Source organism: Oryctolagus cuniculus, chromosome 13 (genome assembly GCF_964237555.1).
Source record: "Oryctolagus cuniculus chromosome 13, mOryCun1.1, whole genome shotgun sequence".
Lineage (NCBI taxonomy): Eukaryota > Metazoa > Chordata > Mammalia > Lagomorpha > Leporidae > Oryctolagus > Oryctolagus cuniculus.
Window position 1 is genome coordinate 76,082,344 of NC_091444.1, and position 16,917 is coordinate 76,099,260.

Sequence of the window (16,917 nt, forward strand, 5' to 3'; positions counted from 1 at the left end):
TTTCCTACTCATATTTCTTCACTGATTTTTTCTTATTTTTATTTGCTATTTATTCAGTTCCTATGCATTTATTATTTATTATTTATCCTTTTCTATGCGTTTGAGAAGACTTGCTGCATCAGAAAGAGACCACTGTCCTTGAACTACTTGAAATCTGTTGAGGGAGACAGATGTGCTGTCAGTTCGCGGGAAGGCGTGAGAATTTTCCAGAGGGGGGCTTGAGTTTGATGGTTTGGGAACACAGAGTAAGGTCCTTTCTTCCAACCAGATCAGCAGTATAGAAATTGGAACGCATTTTGAAAAATGCACTTGGTTTTGATGAGGTAACAGTGGAGTTGGGATGTTGTGGTCTGTCAGACACTGAGTAAGGATAGACTTGGTGTGAATCATTTCCTCTCTGGCAGAAGGGGTGGAGTGTTTGAGGGATATGTTGCAGGAAGAGGCAGGAGGTCTCCCAAGCCGGATCTCGGAGGATCTTGAATGATCTGGTCTGAGGAGTTTGGTGCTTGCTGGGGACACTGAAAAATGGCTTTAACATTCCCCTCTCCATCTTGGCTTTCATCTGGGCTGGGGTTTGCCTGTCTTATTTTGCCTGTTGGTTTTTCCTCAAGCTGTGGCCATTACTTCCCTGAGTCTTTGTGTTTTTTTTTTTTTCCTTGTTTTCTAATTATTTCTTTATCTTTTCCAGTCATATGACCACAATGATAAACTCTGAATATTTTTGCAACCAGGTTGTGTCAATTCATGCTCAGATCATTTTGAGGAAATGTATTGATTGTCTGTGGAAGCTGTGCTATATATTTCATACTAACAGAATTAATGCTTGACTCTATTTATTTTTTTTTTTCTTCCAGGTTTTTAACAATCATTTTTTTCAAGTGACTATTGACGACCTAAGACCAGAACCTAGTAAGGTCTCCATATTGTGCCATGCGGATTCATTGGGAATTTTGCCAGTACAATGGTGCCTTAAAAATGGAGTCAATCTCACTCCTCCCAAAGGTTTGTATTCTGAAAACTGCAGGATTTAAGTGAATCAGGAGGGTGTCTTTTTTAGTTTTTAACAGGTTCAGGATAGTTCATATATATAGCTCTGAGAATATAATAATATTTGCTTTCTCCATCCCTCCCTCCCTCCCTTCCTCCTGCCCTCCAGGAAGGTCTTATTGTCATGGGAAAGGTGCCTTTGTTAATCTGGAAGAGTTTATGCTGTGAAGAATTTAGATGTGTTAGAAACAAAGGAGTCTTCTTAGTTCGCTTGACATAGGCATGGATTACAGTGCTACCCCCTGGTGAGGTGTGATGTTGGACTTCTTGGTCAACTTCTGTTAACCTTATTTTCCTCATCAGTCGCTGTATGATGGACAGGCAGTGGTGCTGCCATTGTGTACTAATAGAATTGCAGTTTTGCCCAGTGACTGAGGTTAAAGACATGATAATGTCTGAGAAGTTTTTTTTTTTTTAAAGATTTTATTTATTTATTTGAAAGATAGAGTTCCAGACATAGAGATGGAAGGACAAAGAGAAAGGTCTTTCATCCGCTGGTTCACTCCCCAAATGGCCATAATGGCCAGATCTATGCCCATCTGAAGCCAGGAGCCAGGAGCTTCCTCCGGATTTCCCACAGGTGCAGGGGCCCAAGCATTTGGGCCATCCTCTACTGCTTTCCCAGGCCATAGCAGAAAGCTAGATTGGAAGTGGAGCAGCCAAGACACAAACCAGCACACATATGGAATGCCAGCACTGCAGGTGGAGGCTTTACCTGCTATACCACAGCACTGGTCCCCTGAGAAATGGTTTTTAAAATGCACCAAAATCCTGGTGAAGCATTGCTTTACCTTTTTAGATTTTTTTTTTTTTACTCTCATAAGTCGTATTTTCTCCAGGGCCCAGTTACTCTCAGATATCCAACATATGATGTTATAATACATTAAAAGAATTAAATTGAGTAGCTACCATACTTATAATTTAATAACGTGGTTTTTGGCCCCTGTAAGTCTCAGGTTTATTCAGGAAGGAGAGCAGTAAAATAAAAGGTTAAAATCTGAGGAGGAAAATAAAGGGCATGGTAGGAAATTGAAGAAAGATTAGAAAAATAAACATGGCAGGTATTACTAGACAACCTCAAATAATAAGAATTTTTTTGTAATAACCTTTTCAACTGTCTAGAGATCCATTTACTTGTGGTGTTAACCACATTGGAAGAGCAATTTAATATCCCCAGGTGATGCCTGGTAGGCATCGTATGCTGAATGCATCACTTGATTGTACTGTACCTAGCTCACCAATAACCTAACTGTACTCCACTGGCTTTTATCCCCATTTTTCCTCCATGTTCATCCCCAAGGAGGAGAGGCATTGGAATATTTGCATTTCCACTGCTTGCAGTGGGGCAACCACGGCATGCGGTCTAATGATAATAGGGTGAGCTTTCACATAACTGTTGACCATTTGCAAGTGTCTAACTAAATTAGTTCTCACAATATGCTATGAGGAGACCTAGTTGCAGAGATTGTATGTGAGATACCCACGGTCAGGTGATCCTCAATGTCGGGCAAGAGGCCTGGCTCCTGAGTCTGCATTGTTGACAGTGAAAAGGACTTCAGTTCTCTGTGACATAAGCCAAAGCGCTCTGCATCACTTTTCAGGATTGTCACATGGGGACACCCATGGATAGGAAATGTTATTTGTAGAAGACTGGGTCATGTTGGTTAGTACCTTCCAATAAGGAAATCTCAATGATAATTCTTTTAAAACTCTTAAAGCATTGAAGATGTAATAAATGTCTTTAGTACAGGAGCCACTGATAATCTGTAGGAGTTATCTGGTGAACATGGGACTGTTTTCTTGAAATAGTAAGAGTTTTAACTGATACACTAGGAAGAAAAAGATTCAGGAACTGATGGAAAAATGGACAAGGGATATGGACCGATTAGTACACAAGGGAAAGCAGTGACTGTTATATAGGCTCATCATAATATTTGAATTACAAATTAAAATCATATTGAGATGCTAGGTATTTGCCGGATGTGGTAGAAATCCAGGGGACAAGGAACAGAAGAAGTTAGTTTTGTTGAGTGTAGAGGAGCAAAGATTCTTGGACTTCCCTGATGAGATTGCTGATGGGTACAAACTGGATAGAAGGTAGCTTGACAATATTTAGTAAAATTGTAGATGCAGTTGCCCTTGACTCAAGAATTCTACTTCTGGAAATTTCTCCTAAAGGCATATATACATACTATGCATACAAGGTTGTATCTTTCTGCAGTATTATTTATAATTGCACAAGACAGAAAAATCCAGGTGCCTGTTGGTAAGGAATTGGATTCCATCTATTGATTTTGGATATCTGTCTATTGAAAACTGTACCACTTTTGAGGAGAAAGAGACTGATATGGAAAATTCTCCGAAATATTCTGTGAATGGTAGACACCAGGAGGTGTGGTGAGATGTGTTTTTTGTTAGAGAAGGGGTAAATAAGAGTGTGTATGCATTCAGTGAATGCACTGTACTGTTGAGGTTTTTGCTAAAACCATGAGTACTGCTTCAATGACAGATCGTTGATCCCCAAAAGATATTAAGTGGGAAGTAGTTTAAGAGACCAAAGACATTTAGTATTATTGGAGAGCTGTGTAATGAACATAGATTTTCCCTTACATGGTTTTAACTATTTCCACTTTTTAAAAAAAAGTCTGTCCCCAGACCTTAGAGAAAGGTAGTCTAAAATAGACTGGATACAAACTTTTCAGAGTGGCTGCCCATGTTAAGAGTTTTCCTGGCCAGCAAAGGATAAAACCTTAGAGATTTTAATCCCATTAACTTAAGCACAAAAAAAGTCGGTGTTATAGGAGCTGTGGAAAGTAATAAAAGAAGTAAATAAGTAAGGCAAGCTGATCCTACTGCTTTGATTCCTTGGATGCTAACTAACATTTCGCCATGCTTGAGTCTGATTCTTATAAAATGAATTGTGAGGCATTGTAGATGGAATTGAAGCCAGACTTATCCTGGGCTTCTCAGTTTCTCACACCCTATATCTAACCCAGCAGTGAATCCTGTCCACACTGTCGGAAACTGACCACATGGTCAGGCCCAGGCCACCCCGAAGTCTTACCTGGCAGACTCCCGTTTTGCTCGTGGACTCAACACAGCAGTCAGGTGATCCCATTAGAACAAAAGCCACATGTCTCCTTCCTCTGCTTAGGCTGCGGAATGGATTAATTTAGAAAACAGGCATAATATTTTATTATTTCTTTGTTACATACAATATTTTTTGTTAGAATTTTTCTGTTGTGCTCTATCCTTCTTTGTTGTTGTGAATTGGGTTCTTTTCTTCTTTCAGTATCTTATTCACTGCCATTGGTTCATGCAGTGCACTGATTTTCATTTACTTGCTTCATAGTCAGCAACTATGTAAGTTGTCTGTCTTAAGAACAGTTTGTGTAAGATCTAGATCATCTGATTCTTGAAGGTTTGATGGGACAACTTGATAAAACCATCTGGAGTCAACACTATTATTATTGCTATTTCTTAAGTGTGAATTTATTTCCTTTCATGATCATAAGTTTTGTCAGTATTACCATTTCAGTTTTGGTTATGTATAAATACTTATAGTGCTATCTATTTTAGCTATATTGTAAATTTTATTGTCAGACAATATGGTCAAGTTAAGCTTATTAATTAAATTTTACATCACTATGTTTTTGTTTGCTCTACAAATTTTCAAAAGCAAAATGCTTTCCCATGGAAAAAAGAAAAAGTCAGTATGTCTGACTCTCCATGTTGGTTTGTTTCCTTATGTGGTTGGTGATTTTTTCATTGTGAATGATTTCTATCTAATTGGAAAGCAGAGAGACAGAGAGAGCGCGCTCTCTCATCCACTGGTTCACTCGCTAAATCCCTACAAGAGCCAGGGCTTGGCCAGCCAGAGCCAAGAGCTGGGAACTCAGTCCGGGACTCTCCTGTGAGTGGTCAGGACTCAGCTTGAGACATCACCACTGCCTCCCAGGGTGTACCTTGTCAGAAAGCTGGGATGGAGAGTTGAGCTGGAACTTAAACCCAAGAACTATGATACAGGATCCAGATGTCCCACGCATGCCTTAACCACTGTGCCCATGTTCCACTCCTGGGACCTGGTTTGCAGTGGTGGTTGCTATTTAAATAGTAGTTCCGTGTGTCCTGGATCGGTATAATTCTTTCCACCTAGTTTTCTATGATGATCAGCCTGCTGTTCTGGGGCTGTCCTTGAACCTTCATTTGTTAAACGATTGTTCCCCAGGGCCAAGGGTTTTGATCTCTTTTGTTCAGTATCCCAGCCATCAAAAAAAATGTCTGATCTATGCAAGGATCTGGTCTTTAAGGGGTGAAGGGCTGACTCTTGTACCAGTTTCTCAGTCTGTTGCATCCAGAATCATGAAGTTGGACTCTACGTCCGTGTGTCCCTATGGCGTGGAGGGAGGAGTGACAGTTCCTGTGGCTTTCTTCTCTTAACCAGAGGCCCAGGCGTGAAGCAGCCATCTCTGCTGTTTCTCTGTTTCTGTGCGTGCAGCTGTCTGGAGCAGGCAGCCTGTCGTAGTCTCAGGTCCTGCTGCCTACCTCCTGGAGCCAGGTCACCTTCTGCCCTTCGTGAGCTCTTGGGCTTCTCAGCTCTGACTTTTCAGGAACTTTTTTTTTCCTTTGGTATTTGGGGATTTTCTTCTCTTTTGAGTTTGGCTGTGTAACTTTTAAAATTTATTCCATTGGGTATCGGAGAGGAGCCTATCATAGTAGGACATCTGGTTCCTGGACTTTGGAAGTATGGCTCTCCAGTTCATTCTTGAGAAAAATGGTTGCCTTTGATTGGAATGAAAGTTGGAGTCATAAAACTTTCTGGGTCATTTTTAGTATCTGAAAATTATTTCTGATTGTTGAAAAATAAGGATCCTATCTGTTCACCTTTCCCGAAATCACTCTTCATTCCTCAGGATTTTTAAGATGCTTTTGTTAACAGTTGACATTTATATGAGATTAGATTCTGTCCTGATGAAACCTAACGTAATGTCTGTAATTCAAAATAATAGGTTTAGCATGCCCCCAGAGTGGGAAATATGTTATGTCATGCTGTAAGTGATATCAAATCCAATATAATTATTATTCTAAAAGTGCCTGGCTTGGGTTTATACTAAATTGACTTATTTTTCTCATCTTTATTTTTCATTATTTTTTTCCCCTGCACCAAACAATAACTCAACCGGGAGTGAGTGAAGGTATAAATTTTAAAGATCCCTGTTAGGTACCTGTTAAGGCTGAACTTCAGCTGAGGATATGGAGGTAGCTGGAAGATTGCAAAAGGGGAGCTTTTAGCAAATAGCATGAATGAGAAGAAACTCTGTAGTCAGTTCCTGTTTCAGGCCCTGCCTGTGAGCCTGTGGGGTATCAAAACCTCCTTCATGAAACACAGAGAGAGAATGTTGAGGAGGGCTGGCTTCAGAATAGATGGACTGGCTGCCCTCTGTGCAGTGTGGCTTCCTCACTCATGCCCTGTGGCACCCATCCCTTGAGGCAGTATCATGGAGTTCATGGCCTCTGTAGCTATTCAGGAAGTATTGATTGTTTCAAAAACACTAAGAGCTTGGGTTGAAGGTGGAGAGATCAACTTTCAGTCAGAGAGCAGGAGGGCATTTGACAAGTGCCCTGTAGAGCTGCCCAATGAGTTGTGGAACTCTGCTAAAGAAATGAAAACCTGCTCATCAAACCATGAGTTCTCTTGTGTCGTCTTTCCTTTCTATGTCAGGATCCTGATTTTGCTGATCTTTAAAGATTACTGTATCACTTTGCCTTTCCGAGGGAGGTTGAACTAAAAGCTAAATAAGCTTGCTATTTACTCACACTGTTCCAGCATTTAATAAAGGAGACACTCGCTGAAGCAAAGATCTCTCTGTTTGCTCGTCACTCATTCCGAGAGAGAGCCTTTGCGAATTTCCATGTCTCTGTCCATCCTTGCCTTTGCCAGGCCACGTTGGGAGGGTCAGGCTGTTGCTCTCAGAAGCTAGAGCCCAAGAAAGCTGGGCCAAGGATAGACATTTGGCACAATGGCTTAAGTTGCCCCTCGGGACACGCACATTCCATATCAAAGTGTCTGGTTTGACTCCTAGCCACTCCACCTCCAGTCCAATTTCCTGCTAATGCAACCTGAGAGGCATCATAGGATGGCTCAGGTGCTTGGTTCCCTGTCACCCACATGGGAGACTTGGATGAAATTTCGGGCTCCTGGCTTCACCCTGGTCTGATCCAGGAATTTGTGGGCATTTGGGGAGTGAACCAGTGGATTAAAAAATCTTTGTCTCTCTGCCTTTCAAATAAAATGCAAATTTAATTAAAAAGCTGGATCAGTGTCTTTTCTATCTTTGTTGTTCCAGCAACTAACCTCCCCAGGGTTCAGCAAAGTGGAGACAGCGGTGAATAGTTCTTGAATAAATTGCAGTTCCTTGTTTTAGAAAATGCTCTTGCTTTATTGGTTCAGCTAGCTTAATTGTAAAAGGATTTGTTAAGGGCTGAGTGTTTGGCAAGGCAGCTAAAGGCACTGCTTGGATAGCCACATCCTGTATGGAGCCCTGACTAGTGTACACCCGGGTAATTAGGTCCCTGCCAGCCACATGGGAGACTGGATTGAGTTTCTAGCACTTGGCTTGGCTTGGCCTAGCCATGAATTTTGTGGGCATTTGGGGAATGAATTAATAGATGAGAGACAGACTCTCTCTCTCTCCCCTTCTTTCAAATATATAAAAATAAATAAATTTTAAAAATTTGCTTAAAGATTAGTTTGTTAAAAGGATGTACCGAATTACAAATCTGATATGTACTCACTTGTTAAGAGTTTTAAAAAGCTGAGAGCAACTTTTAGTATGTATTCTGTCTGATTTCTGTTTGCTTATGTCTACAACTTTGCATACCTACTTAATTATTCTATGCACACTGTTTTGTGAACCATTGTGTTGCTTATTTATTGTTGTGTCCTGCCAGAATATCTTCTACTTTAAATGATTCTGCAGAGAACAGCCATGATTTGTGGATATTTAAGTGCTTTCTTTATTTAAACACTTCTCTATTGTTCATGTTTGACATTCTCATTTCTGCTTTTATACATAGAATGTTTGCACAATTTTCCTCTGAAGACTCCAGAATACAATTTCTGCTTTCTTTCCAGCGGTTTGCCCTGTTCCAGCCCCACTGTCGTTCTTGGTGATGCAAGAACGCTCCAGATTCACTCTGGGGCTTGGGCTTTCACGATCAGTGGTCTCTATTCTGCGCATGCGCTTCCTTACTTCCTTAGCTCGTTGATCCCCTTTGCCATGGATTACCTCCTCCTCCAGGCCTCCCTGGCCTTTAGTCCTAGGTGCAGCATCCCTGGGTACCTCCTCTTCCTTCTCTGTGACATTGTGACTCTCACTCTTTATGTTTCTGCATCTTCTGCCTCCTCTCATCAGAATGTAAGCCGTGTGCAGTTAAGGATTTTTTTGCGGTAGTACATTTCTGTATCCCAAGGATCAGAACCATGCCTCGCACCCAGCATACACTTGATCAGTATTTCTGAGTGAAGGAATATATGTAGGAGCAAGTGTCTAGATTGGAGGTTGGGCACATTCTTGAAGATTTGGACACAGGACACAGATGTCCAAATTGACATCTGCAGTGGTTCTTTGAGTTATATCCCAACCCTAAATGCATTGAAGTATCTCTTTACCAACAGCTTTTCTAATAATGAATTATTAGGATTGTTTTCCATTTTGCCAGTCAAGTAGACACCAAATATGTTATTCTTTTGCTTTTTATATCTTTTATTATGAGTGCATTTTTCATTTAAAATTTGTATTTTATTTATTTGAAAGGCAGAGAAGACAGAGAAAGGGAGAGAGAGAGAAAAATTGTCCTTTTGCTGGTTCATTGTCTAAATGTCTGCTCCCAGCTAGGGCTGGGCCAAGCACAACCAGGAGCCCAGAAACTCAACCCGGCTCTTCCACCTGGGGAGCAGGGACCCAAGTTCTATAACTGTCACCTGCTGCCTTCCAGGGTGCACATTAGCAGGAAGTTGGAATTGGGTGCTTAGCTGGGACTGGAACCTAAGCACTCCCATATGAAAATGTGTGCATCCCAAGTGGAGTCTTTCACAGATCCAAACACCTGCCATTTGTAGTATTGTTTTAAGTAACCACCCAGCACAGGGAAGATATTCCTGTGTATCTCTCTTATTGGGAGAAATATTTTTGTAAATTATTCCCCTATCCCTATCCCATGCTGCAGGCAAGGGGCATGAGACCACCGTGTTTATTTCAGGAGTGCTTCTGATTCACTTCATGCTGAAGAGAGGCCAAGCTTCCTCTAGAAGCTGGAGTAAATCAGGATTATGTTGGTAAAGAAGAGGGACTATGGCTGTGGGGAGGCAGCCATGGTGTATTCAACATGCTGAAGAAACTGATCCTTGGTTGATTGGCCATTGGTTTGCTCTTCTGTTAAATCAGAGATGCTATGTTTTCTAATAATTTGTATTGAAATAATTTCATGATCATTGTTGAAAACGTGGAAAATACAAAGAAGCTGAAGAAAAATGTAGTCATGAGTCTTTGATATTTGTGATTTTTTTCTTACATTTCCTCTGATCCTTCCGTATCTTATATAAATTAATTTTTTTATGTTTAGGTATCTTTTCATCGAAAGCCCTAGTACTCACTTTTTCATGACTTTTTTTTTGACAAAATACGCACAATCTCATGCCTGCGTGGCATTCTGTGGACTTGAGTATGTTTTGTATCATTTCCTACTGATGGAAGATTCTTTTGTTTTTGTTGTTTTTTTTTCCATAGTGCAATCAATTGTCATGCCCCAAGTCTCTTAATGTTAACACTCTTCTAGTTTTTAGGGTCATTTTTATGAGATAGGTTCCCAGAAGTAAAATCGTTATGTCGAAGGACATGAAAATTTTACTGCCAGATAATTTATCAAAAGAATTGTCCATTTACACTGCCAATAGTCATGTTTGCAAGTGGAGCTATTTTATGTCAATTAATTTTTGTCATCTAGAAATGGGTCATCAGCCTCTTCCCTTTTGGAACTGTAACAGTTGGAGCTTCTTTCAGAATAAACACCAATAAAAGCTTAACCAACTCTAGCTCTTGTGGTTGATGGTCTCCCATGGCAGCTTGTTGCACATTTTAATAGCCTGAGGGGTTTTGTTTCCTTTTATTTTCTTCTCCCCTCTGCTGTTTTCCCCCCTCTCTCCAGGTTTCAAACATGTTTTCCTGGCCACAGTTAAGCCTTAGTTCTTGTTGTTTTGTCTTTGTTGATTAATGAGTCTAATTCACCCCTGTTGTCTCCATTATACAATCCGCAGCAATTTGTTTTTATGTAGAAGTTGTTGTTTCTGAGCTGTCACAAAACTGCCTTACAAAGAGAGCTCATTATCAGCCCAAAGGAAACAGACTTTAAGTAATGAAGTGACTAAGAGGAGGAGGAGGAGAAAAGTCTGTACTGTTCCAGTGTTTGAGGAAGTGAGCGGATTCTAAGGGCAGAGTCATTAATTACAGTTTAGAAGATACCCAGCAAGACTTAATTATACCTGGAAATTATCAGATTAAAAGTGGCTCCCCACGGACTGAGGACCGGCTGTATAGAAGGATGAGGAATGACATTTTCTGACGTGGGTTAAGTCCATTGGAAGTTGATTATAGAAAACCCGGCTAAGTCGGAAAGGTTTATCCGAACAGATACTGACCCTAAAGAACATGCAAATGCCATGCTCTTCTGAAACGATGTTACTGTTAATTCACGTGGGTGCTCCTGTCTGCCCTCCCCCCATGATCTCATGACGCTTTCTGCAGCCCATATGCACTAAGGAAGTAGCAGAAGTCCAGGAAGGGGATATCAGGACAGAAGGGAATCTTGACTGTCACACACATCAGTTTGCCAAAAATCCAGGACAGCTGGGATCTTCGTGTGTTGCAGGCATTTATGTTGTCTTCGTGGGTTGAGCTGGAAGGTCTTCCAGAGGCTCAGCGGGTTACCCAACATCTCTTTTTCTTTCTTTTTTTTCCTTTTTTTTTTAAAAGATTTATTTATTTATTTGAAAGTCAAAGTTACACAGAGAGAGGTGAGGCAGAGGCAGAGGCAGAGGGAGAGGGAGAGGGAGAGAGAGGTCTTCCATCCAATGGTGCACTTCCCAGATGGTTGCAATGGCCGGAGCTGTGCCGATCTGGAGCCAGGAGCCAGGTGCTTCTTCCCAGTCTCTCATGTGGGTGCAGGGCCCAAGGACTTGGGCCATCTTCTACTGCTTTCCCAGGCCATAGTAGAGAGCTAGATCAGAAGAGGAGCAGCCGGGACTAGAACCAGCACCCATATGGGATGCTGGCGCTTCAGGTTAGGGTGTTAACCTGCTGAGCCACAGTGCTGGTCCCCCAACATCTCTTGCTCCCACCTCATCACACTTTTCTCCTTGGAGAAGAGGGGGAATTGACCCCATAGAGGAGAAAATCTGAAGTAGCAGCTGTAAAACCATGGAGTAGCTGTGGCTCTGGATTGTTGAATGCATCAGACACGGTCTTAGAGGTGTTCTCTTTGTTTCGGGAATTTGTAGCTGAGGAAAGTCGGGCCTGGAAGATCTAGTTCACTTTTACCTCGGTCCATCTAGTAACCCACAGAGCCGGGTCTAGGCCCCGATGGCCTGTTTTCAATTTCAGTTACCTGTGCACTGTTAGGTAACTTCTCACCAACCCAGTGTGAGGTGTCTGGAGTCAGTCTTCAGTTCTTCATACGTGAACATGAGGACTTGCTCCAGAACACTGCCACTGAAGCCGCACTCAAAGTGCAGGGTCCTAGAGTTGTGAACAGACTCACATGACGGTACCTTGTTGAGGACGTGGACTGTTTTGTTTAGAAATATTCGGAGCGAATTTGATTTGGTCCATTCTAGAAACTTCTGATGTAAGAGCGATTTAGCCAGGGGTGGGTGGTGGGCATGCAACTCCGGAGAGAAGAGTTAAGGGAAATGGCTGCCGGAAGACTTGAAGAACCAGCGTCTCACTGCCTTCTTGGAAGGAAATGAGCTGTCAGTGCTTGTAGAATGGAAGTCTTAAGAAGGAAGGAGGGCCACCCTTGGTGCTCACGGTTGACAAGGTATGGAAGGGTCAAAGGTGGATCTCTGGGGCCACAGAGGAATAGCTGCCTTCTTGGTTGAATGCCCGCCGTCCACTGTGCTTGCTTCATGACAGTAATTACCGATTTTGCTTCCTACACGGAGGTAGGATGCAACTGGTGTCTTGAGTTTGTTTCGTGAAAAAGTTCTGTGGACACTAACTGTGAGATTTCCTGAAAATGTCTCCATCTCAGGGGGGATTTGCAGTTGGAGAATTTATGACAATGTGGGGAAAGGAAATGGCAGCAGTTGGGTCAAAATGTACTTAAGCAATCATATGTAGATTTGTTCTACGTGCACATTGGCCCGTAAAGAGTGCACTAGGTACAATGACACAGTTTCAGCTAATCATAGTTGGTCTGTAGCTTCTTGTTAGCGTTCAGGATATTTTTAACGTCTCACTCCCTTCTCCGTGGTATGCCTGCTCAGTGACTTGTCCTTGTGCAGGTGATTCTCCTATGAAGAGGTATTCTCCTGCCTAGGATATGCCTCCCCTGGTTATGAATCAGAATGGTTTTCTTCCATGTCTTGCTGTGTTGGAGAGAGATGCATAATTCATCCCTCCTCCAAAATGAAGAAAGGCAGGGATTCATACAGGGAGGGTTGAGACAAGTCACTTTGGTATGGTCGGTATTTAATTGAATTCATTGTATAGAAATAGTTGTTTTTCTAGATCTCTTTCCTCTACATCTCTGATCTGTCCCCAGAATCTCACCAGAGAGGCCCATCGTGCCCAGTTGTCTTTTTCCTTCCTCCTCTGCAGTTCAGTTCCAAGGCAAGGTTTACATTCCTCCCTTCCCTTCCTATCTTTCGGGGCTGCTTTATCTCCCAAACCCCTGCTCCTCATTTGCCACCTGATCTGCCTGTTGTTTATTTTTTAAAAAAAAATCATCCCCCAGGCTGGTGTTTTCAGTGAAGTCTAATCATTTCCTCGAAGACACTGAGAACTCAGAATTTACATGAAGGAGGTATCATTGTCTGTTCCTGTGAAGTGGATTGTGAGAATGTGTTCTGTGTCACATTCTGCTTCAGCTGTTCTCTTCCCGGTAGCAGATTTACCCACTGGCAGGTGCCAGCAGGGCCGTACAGGTCAGTTCGAGCCTTCCTCAGGCTTCAGGTACCTTGTGATAATGATGGTGTCCCTTACCTATGTGTAGTGCTGGTAGGCTTACAAGTGTTCATTCTTCGGGGACCTGGATTGGCACCTCTTAATATCCTAATCACTCACCTGCTTGAACCTTGCTCATTTGTCTGACGCGGTTTTTGTGTCTGTGTTTTGTTGTTCACAGGCTACTCTGGCCATGACTTTGACTGGGCAGATTATCACAAGCAGCACGGGGCAGAAGAAGCACCTCCATTCTGCTTCAGAAATGTAAGGCTTCCCTCTTGCAAATGTTCTTCCTCTTAAATTCTGTAAGTCACAACTCTTTAATGAGCCAATTTGGAGGACTGCTAAGGCCCTTAGGTTCACAAAGCTCCCATAGGTCCTCCTACGTGTTAGGAGCCTGGGCTGTGGTGACACAGGGGGTCATCCATCAACTATTAAGTGCATGTTAGCTTCGACAAGCTCAAAGTTTATTTCTCTTTTAGGAAAGAGTCCAAAATATTCAGTGGGTGGCTCTCATGGTGGTGTTGGGTTAGTTTCATCATCCAGATCCAGGCAGCAGATGGGAAAGCAACCAAAGAGAAGGTATCCTAGTTCCAAGTCCTGTTGTCTGATAGTGACAGCTCTTCTGCTCACCTTCCACGTGCGAGAATGAGCCTCTGAGCTGCCATCAGTGTGGCCAGGGGGTAGATCCTGGCTGGCTCCTGTTCCCTAGCTGTGAGTCTGCCCTATGGAAGGCAGGGGACAAACTTGAGTGGACAAAAGCCACCTGTGCCATTAGATATGCACTTGCTCTGTGATCTCATATTGACAAGCCTTGTTAGTAGGAGATTCTTTGTTCCACAAGTTTACTCTTCAAATAAAATCTTACTTTGTTATTACTTTAATAATAATTGATTACTAGTAAAATGTACCTCTGTTACTGCCAGCTGCTACCATGTTTGGAAAAGTTTTTTGGTATAGGAATAGGATTTTTGTGATACATAAAATAGCAATGAATGTATGTACAGGTGTGTGTCTGTGTAGTTACAGGAGGTGGTTTTAGAAAAATATTGTAAAATTATTAGTTTAAACTCCAGCAAACCTAGGAATTCTGAAAGGGGGTGGGAATTATCTCTGTTTTAAGAATGAGGCACGATTGTATAGCCCAGTGTGTTCACCATCCTTTTTGTTCTCAAAGTCAAGCGCTCCCAAATCAACGACTTGTTTTCTGAACCCGCGCTCCTAGAGCTGCTGATTCCTTGCCGCCCCCACCACTCATCTGTGCAGCACGGAAAGAGAGATGGGGGGTGCTTGGCTGAGTCGAGAGATGCCCAACCCTATACATAAGTCAAAATCTGATTTGGGAGAATTCAGGAGGTTGATTACTGGGTCAGCTTGTACTCATAAATGCAGAAACAAATCAGCGGTGAAGTTGGAAATCAGGACTCTGTAAATGATTACATGACCTTTCCACGGGATGACATTGCTTGTGCACAAAAGCACTTTCTCTCTAGCACTGAGGAGCACGGGATGTGTGTTCAGGTGAGCTGACAAGGAGAGCTGGGAATAACCATGCTCTTTAGAGAACAGCCAGTTTGCTATGAAGGCTTGCTAAGTCCACTGCTACCTTCCTTGACTTTTCGCTGTGCTGGTATCACCGCCGCAGGATCTGCTGGCCTCCTGCCTTTCCTGTAGGACAGCCTGACAAGAGAAATATTCCTTCCTGTACTCCTTGGCCTTGGAGGAACACATCCTCGAGTTCTCTATTTATGGAGCTACTTGGATGCCAACAGAGTTCCACGAGAGCCTCTTTTGTGTCTGTCCCCCGCCTCCAGTCAGCCAGGAGTCATCCAAATGGCTTTTAACTGGGAAAAAAGTAGTCGCATCCCCAGGTGGCTTCTGGGCTTTCTGGGTTTAGCTACCAAGATCAAGTCTATTTTAATGACTTTGCTGGTATACTCATTAGGAATGCCTTTGTTTCTGGCTGTCTGTTTATCTTATAGACAGGATTGTTGCTGTCCGCCTGTTGGCATATGCATTGCATTACTGGTACTTTGCTGAATTTGTTAGTTGGCTACAAGTGCTCTTTAATGGACTGCTTATTATGAATTCATTTTTTAATCACACATCTCATGTGTACTAGAGGACTGCAGTGTAGGATTGGATGCATGGAAGACATTTCCCCAGGGATGTTTAACAATCAGAGGCAGTTAGGAAATGGATTGACACAGCCAAATGCTCAGTAAAGCAAACTCACAGGTAACAGTTTTGCTATTGATCCTTTATGAATTACCCTCAAGCAGTGAGCTGAAACGAAAATAGGTTATGTGGTTGTAGCTTTTCCCTTATTAAATAGGATAAAATGCGTTTTAACTTACTTAGAAGTTTTTCAAGCTGCCTATTGAGTGGTATTATCAGAAAGAAGCTCAATACATAATATGTGTGGATGAGGCAAGATGACTTGCAGGAAACATAGCCCACTTAGAATATCTTTGGTTCTTATTTCCAAAGAAATGGAAGAAAAAGGAGCATAATGGATTTTCTTGAGGTGCACTGGGTAATTTTTTTCTGGCTATTTAATGTTATCTTTTAATAAGTATTACACAAAGACATGTAAATGTGAATTGCCTTGATATCTTCCCATAAGTCACATAAAGATGTAGTCTTACAGGAACCTATTTATTTTGGCTTGTAGGTTTTAAAATAAATATAATAATATAGTATTGTAACATGTGTGATTATAATCATTGGTGATTTTGGAAAATTTTATTTTCATTTTAAAATAATGTTAGAAGGGACTTTTGCTTCCAGTGCTGGCTGAGTAAGTTCAAGTTGAATTTACCTTCCTGTGTATAGCAGCTTTAAACTCTAGACACGTTACCAAAAACTACTTAGTGGAGAATGAACAAAAAACAGGCATGTTCTGGAGGGAAGCAGGCTGTTGGAAGAGAGGAAAGCATGGGGGTAAGTGTTCCATTTTTCAGCCTGAGTGTGGCCAGAGTGGCCAACATGTGGGCTAACCAAATGAGTGACATGAAACTCAGTCCTTCTGGCCTAGTGAAACAGATTATAATATTTGGGCAAACACAGGTACTGAAAAGTGGGGGAGATGTAGACAGGAGAGAGCCTGGAGGGGGCCCTACCTAGCTCCTTGGTTGATCCCCAAATCATGTGGTGCCAGGCAGACTCCAAGAAACGTAGGTAAGAATAAAAAGACTGAACTGAGATTTGAGCTACTACCTGATGCAGAGTTTGTATTTTGAGACTAACCATGTTAGTTACTTGCTAAAACTGAAGAATTGACTGTTGGCTAAAATATAGTACAATTCAGAGTCTCTCCAATATAACATTATAATATCCATGTTTGAATCCAAAAGTTGCTGAAGATGTGAAGAAATTAGAAAATCAGAAATATTCTCAATATGAAAAATAATCAGAGACCAAACCAAGCATGGCCCAGATGTTGGAATCCACAGACAAGCTCATATCTTTTTTTTTTTTTTTTAACTTTTGATAGGCAGAGTGGACAGTGAGAGAGAGAGACAGAGAGAAAGGTCTTCCTTTGCCGTTGGTTCACCCTCCAATGGCCGCCGCGGCCAGCGCGCTGCGGCCGTCACACCACGCTGATCCGAAGGCAGGAGCCAGGTGCTTCTCCTGGTCTCCCATGGGG

The 16,917-nt window shown here is 42.1% G+C and overlaps 1 protein-coding gene across 14 annotated transcripts in view; it reads left to right on the forward strand.

Moving 5' to 3' along the window:
* SFMBT2 (Scm like with four mbt domains 2) overlaps positions 1-16,917 on the forward strand; it is a 261,092-nt gene that overhangs the window by 166,307 nt on the left and 77,868 nt on the right. For all 14 annotated transcript variants that reach the window (XM_051821572.2, XM_051821569.2, XM_008268056.4 and 11 more), the window contains exons 9-10: positions 855-1,002; positions 13,450-13,532. In XM_051821572.2, the coding sequence (XP_051677532.2) occupies positions 855-1,002; positions 13,450-13,532 (231 nt within the window). The remainder of the gene's footprint in view (positions 1-854; positions 1,003-13,449; positions 13,533-16,917) is intronic.